At 44.1% G+C, this 15,344-nt stretch overlaps 1 protein-coding gene across 1 annotated transcript in view; it reads right to left on the reverse strand.

Annotated features, from left to right (window-relative positions):
- The window catches only part of LOC106573835 (cytoplasmic FMR1-interacting protein 1 homolog), a 97,085-nt gene extending 86,517 nt beyond the window's left edge, over positions 1 to 10,568 (reverse strand). Inside the window, exons 1-3 of the mRNA XM_045697505.2 lie at positions 10,341 to 10,568; positions 2,315 to 2,435; positions 1,533 to 1,622 (exon numbers count right to left, since the gene is read on the reverse strand). Coding sequence (XP_045553461.1) covers positions 1,533 to 1,622; positions 2,315 to 2,431 — 207 coding nt within the window. The 5' untranslated portion in view covers positions 2,432 to 2,435; positions 10,341 to 10,568. The remainder of the gene's footprint in view (positions 1 to 1,532; positions 1,623 to 2,314; positions 2,436 to 10,340) is intronic.
- Between the last annotated feature and the right edge of the window lie 4,776 nt (positions 10,569 to 15,344).

Below are 15,344 nucleotides of genomic sequence, written 5' to 3' on the forward strand. Positions count from 1 at the left end.
AGAGGTTCAATACAGCTACTAGCCTCTCAGAGCTTCAATACAGCTACTAGCCTCTCAGAGGTACAATACAGCTACTAGGCTCTCAGAGGTTCAATACAGCTACTAGCCTCTCAGAGCTTCAATACAGCTACTAGCCTCTCTCTCTCAGAGGTTGCTGAGGTATTGTAGTGCTTCAGTGCATTCAGAGCAGCCCTGGTCCCTGTGACTGCTTGTCTGACTAGATGACTGGTTGGCTGACTGACTGGCTGACTGACTAGCTGACTGGTTGGCTGCCTCGTTGGCTGGCTGGTTGGTTGGCTGGCTGGCTGCCTGGTTGGTTGGCTGTCTGGATAGCTGACTGGTTGGCTGACTGACTGACTAGCTGACTGGTTGGCTGCCTGGCTGGCTGCCTGGTTGGTTGGCTGTCTGGATAGCTGACTGGTTGGCTGCCTGGTTGGTTGGTTGGCTGTCTGGATAGCTGACTGGCTGGCTACCTGGTTGGCTGTCTGGTTGGTTGGCTGGCTGTCTGGATAGCTGACTGGTTGGCTGCCTGGTTGGCTGCCTGGTTGGTTGGTTGGCTGTCTGGATAGCTGACTGGTTGGCTGTCTGGTTGGCTGTCTGGTTGGTTGGCTGGCTGACTAGCTGACTGCCTGGTTGTCTGACTGGTTGGTTGGCTGGCAGCCTGGTTACAAAGTGCTGTTTGATAGAGCCTTGGCAGGTGGGCAGGCGCTCTGAAACATCACTAACTGAGTACAAAGCACCACTATTCACCATTATTCCCCTCCTAAAGCAGACATGTCACAGTGCAGCAGAGAGACCTGGGAAGTGTCCCAAATGCCATTCTATTCCCTATATAGTGCACTACTTTAGACCAGAACCCTATATAGTGCACTAATTTAGACCAGAGCCATAGGGGTCTATATAGGGAATAGGGTGCCATTTGTGATGCGGACCAAGAGGTTGGCCTGGGTCCTCGTTCCTGTCACAGGGACACAGCCAAGTCTCCTCAGGCTTATTTCACCCATATAAACCCTAATAAATCCTTATTTCACCCATATAAACCCTTATTTCACCCATATAAACCATCTCACCAGCTCTCTTTCTAACTCTACCCTTCCTTCTCTCTCTCTAACTCTACCCTTCTCTTGTCCCTGTTCTGGGGACTTAGTCTCCCATGTGAAAGTATCAACAGACTAGAGCGTTTAGAGGAAGTTAATGAACTGAGTTTATTCATTCCAAAAGGCATAACGAATACATTTTCAATCTATTCATGAGGCTACGACTGGTCCTCACCATGCTAGAGTGGACGGTGGCCTGCTCGATATATCTGGAGACTGGTCCTCACCATGCTAGAGTGGACGGTGGCCTGCTCGATATATCTGGAGACTGGTCCTCACCATGCTAGAGTGGACGGTGGCCTGCTCGATATATCTGGAGACTGGTCCTCACCATGCTAGAGTGGACGGTGGCCTGCTCGATATATCTGGAGACTGGTCCTCACCATGCTAGAGTGGACGGTGGCCTGCTCGATATATCTGGAAACTGGTACTCACCATGCTAGAGTGGACGGTGGCCTGCTCGATATATCTGGCGATCCCCGTCACAAAGGCATTACGGTCTTCAAAGTTGGTGTTGAAGTTGGGCTGTGCAAAGAGATGGGATGTTAGATTGGAATCAAAGGAATTCTACCAGCGAGCTCTGTGCATGGTGGTGTACAGACACGGTGCAAAGGAATACTGTAATTACCTGGTACATGAAGGAGCAGGCCAGGGGCTCGATGCAGGGCTGCTGGTCTGGGAACAGTTCTTACCTGGTACATGAGGGAGGAGGACAGGGGCTCGATGCTGGTCTGGGAACAGTTCTTACCTGGTACATGAGGGAGCAGGCCAGGGGCTCGATGCAGGGCTGCTGGTCTGAGAACAGTTCTTACCTGGTACATGAGGGAGGAGGACAGGGTGGTCTGGGAACAGTTCTTACCTGGTACATGAGGGAGCAGGGCAGGGACTCGATGCAGGGCTGCTGGTCTGAGAACAGTTCTTACCTGGTACATGAGGGAGCAGGCCAGGGGCTCGATGCAGGGCTGCTGGTCTGAGAACAGTTCTTTCCTGGTACATGAGGGAGCAGGACAGGGCTGCTGGTCTGGGAACAGTTCTTACCTGGTACATGAGGGAGCAGGGCAGGGACTCGATGCAGGGCTGCTGGTCTGAGAACAGTTCTTACCTGGTACATGAGGGAGCAGGCCAGGGGCTCGATGCAAGGCTGCTGGTCTGAGAACAGTTCTTTCCTGGTACATGAGGGAGGAGGACAGGGCTGCTGGTCTGGGAACAGTTCGTACCTGGTACATGAGGGAGCAGGGCAGGGGCTCGATGCAGGGCTGCTGGTCTGGGAGAGGCAGCTCCTCCAGAAGGTCCACATTGGACAAAGCATCCTCCAGGGTCACCGTGGACGCCATGATGCTGCTGGAACAACCCACAGATATAGGGGTTAGAGATAGGATGCTGCTGCTGGAACAACCCACAGATATAGGGGTTAGAGATAGGATGCTGCTGCTGGAACAACCCACAGATATAGGAGTTAGAGATAGGATGCTGCTGGAACAACCCACAGATATAGGGGTTAGAGATAGGATGCTGCTGGAACAACCCACAGATATAGGGGTTAGAGATAGGATGCTGCTGGAACAACCCACAGATATAGGGGTTAGAGATAGGATGCTGCTGGAACAACCCACAGATATAGGGGTTAGAGATAGGATGCTGCTGGAACAACCCACAGATATAGGAGTTAGAGATAGGATGCTGCTGGAACAACCCACAGATAAGACGGCGCCGGAGAGGAAGTCTTATGTGTCCCCGACCTATTGTGTTATTTGGTTTGTTTATTTGCAACTTATTGTTTTACTTATTTTGTACATAATGTTGCAGTTACCGTTCTCTTATGACCGGAAATAACTTCTAGACATCAGGGCTGCGATTACTCACCACGGACAAGTAGAATCCTTTTTTTTCCTTTCACGACTCTGACCGACGCAAAGGATATACTGCTTTCTCGCGGAAGATTAAACTACCAACTGGACATTCAAAACTGTTACATCTTATGCTTCACGGAGTCGTGGCTGAACGACGACACTATCAGTAAGTAAGGAAAGGCGGGATACCTAGTCAGTTGTACAACTGAATGCCTTCAACTGAAATGTGTCTTCCGCATTTAACCCAACCCCTCTGAATCAGAGAGGTGCCTTGGGGGGTTGCCTTAATCGACATCCACATCTTCGGCGCCCGGGGAACAGTGGGTTAACTGCCTTGTTCAGGGGCAGAATGACAGATCTGTACCTTGTCAGCTTGGGGATTCGAACTTGCAACCTTTCAGTTATTAACTCAACGCTCTAACCACTAGGCAACCCTGCCGCCAGGGTGGCTAGTTACACGCTATACTGGCAGGATAGAACAGCAGCGTCTGGTAAGACAAAGGGCGGTGGACTGTGTAGTTTTGTAAATAACAGCTGGTGCACGATATCTAAGGAAGTCTCGAGTTATTGCTCGCCTAAGGTAGAGTATCTCATGATAAACTGTAGACCACACTATCTACCGAGAGAGTTTTCATCTGTATTTTTCGTAGCTGTCTATTTACCACCACAGACCGATGCTGGCACTAAGACAGCATTGAATGAGCTGTATACCGCCATAAGCAAACAAGATAACGCTCACCCAGAGGCGACGCTCCTAGTAGCCGGGGACTTTAATGCAGGGAAACTTTACCAAATTTCTATCAACATGTTAAATGTGCAGTGATTTAAAAAAAGGTGGTCAGATGAAGCAGATGCTAAACTACAGGACTGTTTTGCTATCACAGACTGGAACATGTTCCGGGATTCTTCCGATGGCATTGAGGAGTACACCACCTCAGTCATTGGCTTCATCAATAAGTGCATTGATGACGTCGTCCCCACTGTGACTGTACGTACTTACCCCAACCAGAAGCCATGGATTTCAGGCAACATTTGCACTGAGCTAAAGGGTAGAGCTGCCGCTTTCAAGGAGCGGGACTCTAACCCGGAAGCTTATAAGAAATCCTGCTATGCACTGCGGCGAACCATCAAACAGGCAAAGCATCAATACAGGACTAAGATCGAATCGTACTACACCGGCTCTGACGCTCGGCGGATGTGGCAGGGCTTGCAAACTATTACAGACTACAAATGGAAGCACAGCTGAGAGCTGCCCAGTGACATGAGCATACCAGACGAGCTAAACTACTTCTATGCTCGCTTCGAGGCAAATAACACTGAAACATGCATGAGAGCACCAGCTGTACCGGAAGACTGTGTCATCACGCTCTCCGCCGCCGATGTGAGTAAGACCAGGTCAACATTCACAAGGCCGCTGGGCCAGACGGATAACCAGGACGTGTACTGTGAGCATGCGCTGACCAACTGGCAAGTGTCTTCACTGACATTTTCAACCTCTCCCTGTCCGAGTCTGTAATACCGACATGTTTTAAGCAGACCACCATAGTCCCTGTGCCCAAGACCATTAAGGTGACCTGCCTAAATGACTACCAACCCGTAGCACTCACGTCTGTAGCCATGAAGTGCTTTGAAAGGCTGGTCCTGGCTCACATCAACACCATCCCAGAAACCCTAGACTCACTCCAATTTGCATACCGCATCAACAGATCCACAGATGATGCAATCTCTATTGCACTACACACTGCCCTTTCCCACCTGGACAAAAGGAACACCTATGTGAGAATGCTATTCATTGACTACAGCTCAGCGTTCAACACCATAGTGCCCTCAAAGCTCATCACTAAGCTAAGGACCCTGGGACTAAACAACTCCCTCTGCAACTGGATCCTGGACTTCCTGACGGGCCGCCCCCAGGTGGTAAGGGTAGATAACAACACATCCGCCATGCTGATCCTCAACACAGGGGCCCCTCAGGGGTGCGTGCTCAGTCCCCTCCTGTACTTCCTGTTCACCCACGACTGCACGGCCAGGCACGACTCCAACACCATCATTACATTTGCAGACGACACAACAGTGGTAGGCCTGATCACGACAACGACGAGACAGCCTATAGGGAGGAGGTCAGAAACCTGGCCGGGTGGTGCCAGGACAACAACCTCTCCCTCAACGTGATCAAGACAAAGGAGATGATTGTAGACTACAGGAAAAGGAGGACCGAGCACGCCCCCATTCTCATCGACAGGGCTGTAGTAGAGCAGGTTGAGAGCTTCAAGTTCCTTGGTGTCCACATCACCAACAAACTAACATGGACCAAGCACACCAAGACAGTCGTGAAGAGGGCACGACAGAACCAATTAATTACGGCCGATTTCAAGTTTTCATAACAATCGGTAACCGGCCTTTTTGGACGCCGATTATGGCTGATTACCTTGCAATCCATGAGGAAACTGCATGGCAGACTGACCACCTGTTACGCGAGTGCAGCGTCAAAAGGACCTTGTGGCTGTAATGAGCCAAGGTAAGGTGCTAGCTAGCATTAAACTTATCTTATAAAAAAAACAATCAATCTTCACATAATTACTAGTTAACTACACATGGTTGATGATATTACTAGGTTAACTAGCTTGTCCTGCGTTGCATATAATCAAAGCGGTGCCTGTTAATTTATCATTGAATCACAGCCTACTTCGCCAAACGGGTGATTTAACAAGCACATTCACGAAAAAAATCACTGTCGTTGCACCAATGTACCTAACCATAAACATCAATGCCTTTCTTAAAATCATTACACAGAAGTATATATTTTTAAACCTGCATATTTAGTTAAAAGAAATTCATGTTAGCGGGCAATATTAACCAGGGAAATTGATGTCACTTGTCTTGTGTTCAGTACAAGCAGAGTCAGGGTATATGCAACAGTTTGGGCCGCCTGGCTCGTTGCGAACTGTGTTTCTGCCTAACAAAGACCGAAATTAATTTGCCAATGACATAACATTGAAGGTTGTGCAATGTAACAGAAATATTTAGACTTATGGATGCCACCCGTTTGACAAAATACAGAACGGTTCTGTATTTCACTAAAATAATAAATGTTTTGTTTTCGAAATGATAGTTTCCGGATTTGACCATATTAATGACCAAAGGCTCGTATTTCTGTGTGTTCATTATAATTAAGTCTATGATTTGATATTTGATAGAGCAGTCTGACTGAGCGGTGCTAGGCAGCAGCAGGCTCGTAAGCATTCATTCAAATAACACTTTACTGCGTTTGCCAGCAGCTCCTAGCCAAGCTTACAACTGCGACCTGGCCAAGATAAAGCAAAGCAGTGCGACACAAACAACACAGAGTTACACATGGAATAAACAAACATACAATCAATAACACAATAGAAAAGTATATATACAGTATGTGCAAATGAGGTAAGATTAGGGAGGTAAGGTATTAAATAGGCCATTGTGGCGAAATAATTACAATTTAGCAATTAAACACTGGAGTGATAGATGTGCAGAAGATGAATGTGCAAGTAGAGAGGTTGGGGTGCAAAGGAGCAACAAATAAATAACATGGGGATGAGGTAGTTGGATGGGCTATTTACAGATGGGCTATGTACAGGTGCAATGATCTGTAAGCTGCTCTGACAGTTGATGCTTAAAGTGAGAGAGAGAGATATGAGTCTCCTGCTTATGACTTCAAGCCTATCAACTCCCAAGATTAGACTGGCAATACTAAAGCGCCTATAAGAAAATCACATAGTCAAAGGTATATGAAATACAAATGGTATAGAGAGAAAGTCCTATAATTCCTCTAATAACTACAACCTAAAACTTCTTAAGTGGGAATATTGAACCACCAGCTTTCATATGTTCTGAGCAAGGAACTTAAATGTTAGCTTTTTTACATGGCACATATTGCACTTTTACTTTCTTCTCCAACACTTTGTTTTTGCATTATTTAATCTAACTGAGACAGACAGGCTCTGGGGACACAGCTAGCTCTAACTGAGACAGACAGACAGGCTGGGGACACAGCTAGCTCTAACTGAGACAGACAGACAGGCTGGGGACACAGCTAGCTCTAACTGAGACAGACAGACAGGCTGGGGACACAGAGTGCTCTAACTGAGACAGACAGACAGGCTGGGGACACAGCTAGCCCTAACTGAGACAGACAGGCTGGGGACACAGCTAGCCCTAACTGAGACAGACAGACTGGGGACACAGCTAGCTCTAACTGAGACAGACAGACAGACTGGGGACACAGCTAGCTCTAACTGAGACAGACAGGCTCTGGGGACACAGCTAGCTCTAACTGAGACAGACAGACTGGGGACACAGCTAGCTCTAACTGAGACAGACAGGCTCTGGGGACACAGCTAGCTCTAACTGAGACAGACAGGCTCTGGGGACACAGCTAGCTCTAACTGAGACAGACAGACAGGCTGGGGACACAGCTAGCTCTAACTGAGACAGACAGACAGACAGGCTGGGGACACAGCTAGCTCTAACTGAGACAGACAGACAGGCTGGGGGACACAGCTAGCTCTAACTGAGACAGACAGACAGACAGGCTGGGGACACAGCTAGCTCTAACTGAGACAGACAGACAGACAGACAGGCTGGGGACACAGCTAGCTCTAACTGAGACAGACAGACAGGCTGGGGGACACAGCTAGCTCTAACTGAGACAGACAGACAGGCTGGGGGACACAGCTAGCTCTAACTGAGACAGACAGACAGGCTGGGGGACACAGCTAGCTCTAACTGAGACAGACAGACAGGCTGGGGGACACAGCTAGCTCTAACTGAGACAGACAGACAGGCTGGGGGACACAGCTAGCTCTAACTGAGACAGACAGACAGGCTGTGGGACACAGCTAGCTCTAACTGAGACAGACAGACAGGCTGGGGGACACAGCTAGCTCTAACTGAGACAGACAGGCTCTGGGGACACAGAGGGCTCTGGTCTAAAGTAGTGCACTATATAGGCAATAGGGTGCAGTTTGGAATGCAACCCCACAGTAAAGGCGTCCTCATGCTTCAGCTTCAGTGTGCTTGAAGGAATGTGCATACTACCTTAAAAGACCTTAGTTATATTGTTGTTTTTCAAGCTGTTTGTCCATTTTGAGACGCCCAAATAGTCAGAATTAATCTAAGATAACTCAAGAAATTTGCCATTCATTTAAAACTTTTTGCCAAGGAGGTCTTAGTTGCTCAGTTTTACATCTAACTAGTAATGTTTGGTTCAGTATTTCTCAATGAAAACATGTTCATGAAAATGAGCCGTCTCTCGTTGAATGACAAAGACTTTATTGAAGAATCCCTACTGTTGACCAATCACAGACGAAGGGGAGTAGACTTTCCACTACTGACTTCAGCTTGTCTCCGAACACCCCCCACCCCCTTCAAAACAATAAGCCTGGTTCTGGGTTATACTGACAGACTGCAGCTTGGTCTGGTTCTGGTGAAGCCTGGTTCTGGTGAAGCCTGGTCCTGGGTTACACTGACAGACTGCAGCTTGGTCTGGTTCTGGTGAAGCCTGGTTCTGGGTTATACTGACAGACTGCAGCTTGGTCTGGTTCTGGTGAAGCCTGGTTCTGGTGAAGCCTGGTCCTGGGTTATACTGACAGACTGAAGCTTGGTCTGGTTCTGGTGAAGCCTGGTCCTGGTGAAGCCTGGTCCTGGGTTATATTGACTTGGTCTGGTTCTGGTGAAGCCTGGTCCTGGTGAAGCCTGGTCCTGGTGAAGCCTGGTTCTGGTGAAGCCTGGTCCTGGGTTATACTGACTTGGTCTGGTAGACTCAGCAGCTTACTCAAATCAAGTGTTTTTGGAAGTGTAGCTTTGTCTTGAGCAGAAGCAAAGAGAACAATGTCACGCAATAAGTCAGCAGTGGAGGAACCCCCATGTCAGAAATATACAAGGTGTGAAATCACAATAAACTCCTGCTGTCAAAATAACCGGTATAACCGGTAATAACCGGAATGAAACACCTGTAAATGAATGGATATATCCTACCTACCACCACAACAAATCCAGATATACCAGATGTACCAGGGCCCAGATATACGGGGCCCAGATGTATCGGGGTCCAGATATACCAGGGCACAGATATACCAGGCCCAGATATACCGGGGCCCAGATATACCAGGGGCCCAGATATACCAGGGGCCCAGATATACCAGGGGCCCAGATATACCAGGGGCCCAGATATACCAGGGGCCCAGATATACCAGGGGCCCAGATATACCCGGGCCCAGATATACCAGGGCCCAGATATACAGGGACCCTGTCGGCACCCTCCCCCATCTACAGATGCACTCTTTCACTTCTCCTAAAACAGAAACTCTCCCCTCTCTCTCTCTCTACTGTGCTTTGCCTGATCATACGAGGAAGGAAGACAGCTGAGCAAACTGAGTTCCTTGCTGAAGGGTCACTAGACTTATCTGGTCTCAATACGGAAGTTTTGAGCTTGAAGAGAAGCTTTCCTTTTGAAGTGCTTGTGGCGAGTAAATTGCCGAATGGATCCAGCATTGTGGATGTATGCCAAGGAACGACAGCACGGGGTTTTTACAGAAACCTGGGACATGCAGCCCGAACTTCACCCAAAACATCTGATACGAGTCATTAGAAACTGATCTAGCCTACTGCACATCCCTTGTCAACACACATCAACAAAGAAATGTAGTTCCATCATTTACGTCATTTAGCAGACGCTCTTATCCAAAGCGACTTACAAATTGGTGCATTCACCTTATGATATCCATGAATGCACCAATTTGTATTTACCTAACAGAGATCTGGTTCAAATACATTCCCCTCCACCTTTTAAAAAAACATCTCATTTCGCAGAGCAATGGGCATGACTTTAGTTCAGAAATAATGATAAAATGTCGACTTTGAAATCTCTATTCCTCAATATAAAAGTCAATTATTTGGAGCACTGGATTAACGTTGTCTTTTGTCATTGGTTTGTCAGTCAACAACCATGACTTGTTTGAAAATGTGTGAAATAAAATAAATAAAAAGATTGACTCTCTAAGGGCGGATATACGGAGAGCAGCCTGTTGCGTGTGCCCTAACTAGTCTGATTAGTCGCTCAGTAAATCAGGCCTACAGAACAGCTTTAGACAAGGACAATGTAGCTGCGGTTAATCTACACGCCCTTTCCTTTCATCAATCAACACAATAAACACACAACTCATTTATTATGCCGTGTAAACTCGATAAAAACTTTACTTTTCTTGTGCACAAAACCCATAAGTAATAAAACAAGGCGAATAAACAAACGACAACACCCATAGAGAAACACTAAAGCAGAAAGACAGATCCCAGGAAGTTAGTCAGGACACAGAGTAAACGTTCCCAGCTGACTATAGTAAAGTAACTAGTTACTCACCCCACCTTATTTCCCTGGGAATGTGGTCCTCTTAACCAGATTAAAAACCCTTCTTTAAAACTACTATTCACAATCTGGACGCTCCTTGGAACGCAATGGTAGTAGAAAAGCACAGATATCCCAGTTTGTAGTCAGTGAAACCTTCTTCCCTTGCCGATGTTACAGAGGAAGAAGGCGAGGATTTGCACAGACCACGGAGTTTCTGTCCCACTGACTGAAATAAAGAAATTGTTCTTCTTCTTTGGTATCGTGGCATTCCTATATCTGTTTCTGCTTGCTGCCACCTACTGTGCGGGAGTGTGGGATTATTCACGTTACAGTTTGTGATAGAGCACTATTACAAACCACCATCTAACATCTATATACCACTATTACACACCACCATCTAACATCTATATACCACTATTACACACCACCATCTAACATCTATATACCACTATTACACACCACCATCTATATACCACTATTACATACCACCATCTATATACCACTATTACATACCACCATCTAACATCTATATACCACTATTACACACCACCATCTATATACCACTATTACACACCACCATCTATATACCACTATTACACACCACCATCTATATACCACTATTACACACCACCATCTAACATCTATATACCACTATTACACACCACCATCTATATAGCACTATTACATACCACCATCTATATACCACTATTACACACCACCATCTAACATCTATATACCACTATTACACACCACCATCTATATACCACTATTACACACCACCATCTATATACCACTATTACACACCACCATCTATATACCACTATTACACACCACCATCTAACATCTATATACCACTATAACACACCACCATCTATATACCACTATTACACACCACCATCTATATACCACTATTACACATCACCATCTATATACCACTATTACACACCACCATCTATATACCACTATTACATACCACCAACTATATACCACTATTACACACCACCATCTAACATCTATATACCACTATTACACACCACCACCTATATACCACTATTACACACCACCATCTAACATCTATATACCACTATTACACACCACCATCTATATACCACTATTACACACCACCATCTATATACCACTATTACATACCACCATCTATATACCACTATTACACACCACCAACTATATACCACTATTACACACCACCATCTATATACCACTATTACACACCACCATCTAACATCTATATACCACTATTACACACCACCATCTATATACCACTATTACACACCACCATCTATATACCACTATTACACACCACCATCTAACATCTATATACCACTATAACACACCACCATCTATATACCACTATTACACACCACCATCTATATACCACTATTACACACCACCATCTATATACCACTATTACACACCACCATCTATATACCACTATTACATACCACCAACTATATACCACTATTACACACCACCATCTATATACCACTATTACATACCACCATCTATATACCACTATTACACACCACCATCTATATACCACTAATACACACCACCATCTATATACCACCATTACACAACACCATCTATATACCACTATTACATACCACCATCTATATACCACTATTACACACCACCATCTATATACCACTATTACATACCACCATCTATATACCACTATTACACACCACCATCTATATACCACTATTACACACCACCATCTAACATCTATATACCACTATTACACACCACCACCTATATACCACTATTACACACCACCATCTAACATCTATATACCACTATTACACACCACCATCTATATACCACTATTACACACCACCATCTATATACCACTATTAAAAAACCACCATCTATATACCACTATTACACACCACCAACTATATACCACTATTACACACCACCACCACCAACTATATACCACTATTACACACCACCATCTATACCACTATTACACACCACCATCTATATACCGCTATTACACACCACCATCTATATACCACTTATTACACACCACCATCTATATACCACTATTACACACCACCATCTATATACCGCTATTACACACCACCATCTATATACCACTATTACACACCACCATCTATATACCACTATTACACACCACCATATATATACCACTATTACACACCACCATCTATATACCACTATTACACACCACCATCTATATACCACTATTACACACCACCATCTATATACCACTATTACATACCACCATCTATATACCACTATTACACACCACCATCTATATACCACTATTACACACCACCATCTATATACCACTATTACACACCACCATCTATATACCACTATTACATACCACCATCTATATACCACTATTACACACCACCATCTATACCACTATTACATACCACCATCTATATACCACTATTACACACCACCATCTATATACCACTATTACATACCACCATCTCTATACCACTATTACACACCACCATCTATATACCACTATTAAATACCACCATCTATATACCACTATTACACACCACCATCTATACCACTATGTCATACCACCAACTATATACCACTATTACACACCACCATCTATATACCACTATTACACACCACCATCTATACACCACTATTACACACCACCACCTATATACCACTATTACACACCACCATCTATATACCACTATTACACACCACCACCTATATACCACTATTACATACCACCATCTATATACCACTATTACACACCACCATCTATATACCACTATTACATACCACCATCTAACATCTATATACCACTATTACACACCACCATCTATATACCACTATTACATACCACCATCTATATACCACTATTACATACCACCATATATATACCACTATTACACACCACCATCTAACATCTATATACCACTATTACACACCACCATCTATATACCACTATTACACACCACCACCTATATACCACTATTACACACCACCATCTAACATCTATATAGTACTATTACACACCACCATCTAACATCTATATACCACTATTACACACCACCATCTATATACCACTATTACATACCACCATCTATATACCACTATTACATACCACCATCTAACATCTATATACCACTATTACACACCACCATCTATATACCACTATTACACACCACCATCTATATACCACTATTACACACCACCATCTATATACCACTATTACACACCACCATCTAACATCTATATACCACTATAACACACCACCATCTATATACCACTATTACACACCACCATCTATATACCACTATTACACACCACCATCTATATACCACTATTACATACCACCATCTAACATCTATATACCACTATTACACACCACCATCTATATACCACTATTACATACCACCATCTATATACCACTATTACATACCACCATATATATACCACTATTACACACCACCATCTAACATCTATATACCACTATTACACACCACCATCTATATACCACTATTACACACCACCACCTATATACCACTATTACACACCACCATCTAACATCTATATACCACTATTACACACCACCATCTATATACCACTATTACACACCACCATCTATATACCACTATTACATACCACCATCTATACACCACTATTACACACCACCATCTAACATCTATATACCACTATTGCACACCACCAACTATATACCACTATTACACACCACCATCTAACATCTATATACCACTATTACACACCACCATCTATATACCACTATTACACACCACCATCTATATACCACTATTACACACCACCACCATCTATATACCACTATTACACACCACCATCTATATACCACTATTACACACCACCATCTATATACCACTATTACACACCACCATCTATATACCACTATTACACACCACCAACTATATACCACTATTACACACCACCATCTATATACCACTATTACACACCACCATCTATATACCACTATTACACACCACCATCTATATACCACTATTACATACCACCATCTAACATCTATATACCACTATTACACACCACCATCTATATACCACTATTACACACCACCATCTATATACCACTATTACACACCACCATCTATATACCACTATTACATACCACCATCTATATACCACTATTACACACCACCATCTATATACCACTATTACATACCACCATCTATATACCACTATTACACACCACCATCTATATACCACTATTACACACCACCATCTATATACCACTATTACACACCACCATCTATATACCACTATTACACACCACCACCATCTATATACCACTATTACACACCACCATCTATATACCACTATTACATACCACCATCTATATACCACTATTACACACCACCATCTATATACCACTATTACACACCACCATCTAACATCTATATACCACTATAACACACCACCATCTATATACCACTATTACACACCACCATCTATATACCACTATTACACACCACCATCTATATACCACTATTACACACCACCATCTATATACCACTATTACATACCACCAACTATATACCACTATTACACACCACCATCTAACATCTATATACCACTATTACACACCACCACCTATATACTACTATTACACACCACCATCTAACATCTATATACCACTATTACACACCACCATCTATATACCACTATTACACACCACCATCTATATACCACTATTACATACCACCATCTATATACCACTATTACACACCACCATCTATATACCACTATTACACACCACCATCTATATACCACTATTACACACCACCATCTAACATCTATATACCACTATTACACACCACCATCTATATACCACTATTACACACCACCATCTATATACCACTATTACACACCACCATCTATATACCACTATTACACACCACCATCTAACATCTATATACCACTATAACACACCACCATCTATATACCACTATTACACACCACCATCTATATA

Source organism: Salmo salar, chromosome 16 (assembly GCF_965601325.2).
Source record: "Salmo salar chromosome 16, fSalSal1, whole genome shotgun sequence".
Classification (NCBI taxonomy): Eukaryota; Metazoa; Chordata; class Actinopteri; order Salmoniformes; family Salmonidae; genus Salmo; species Salmo salar.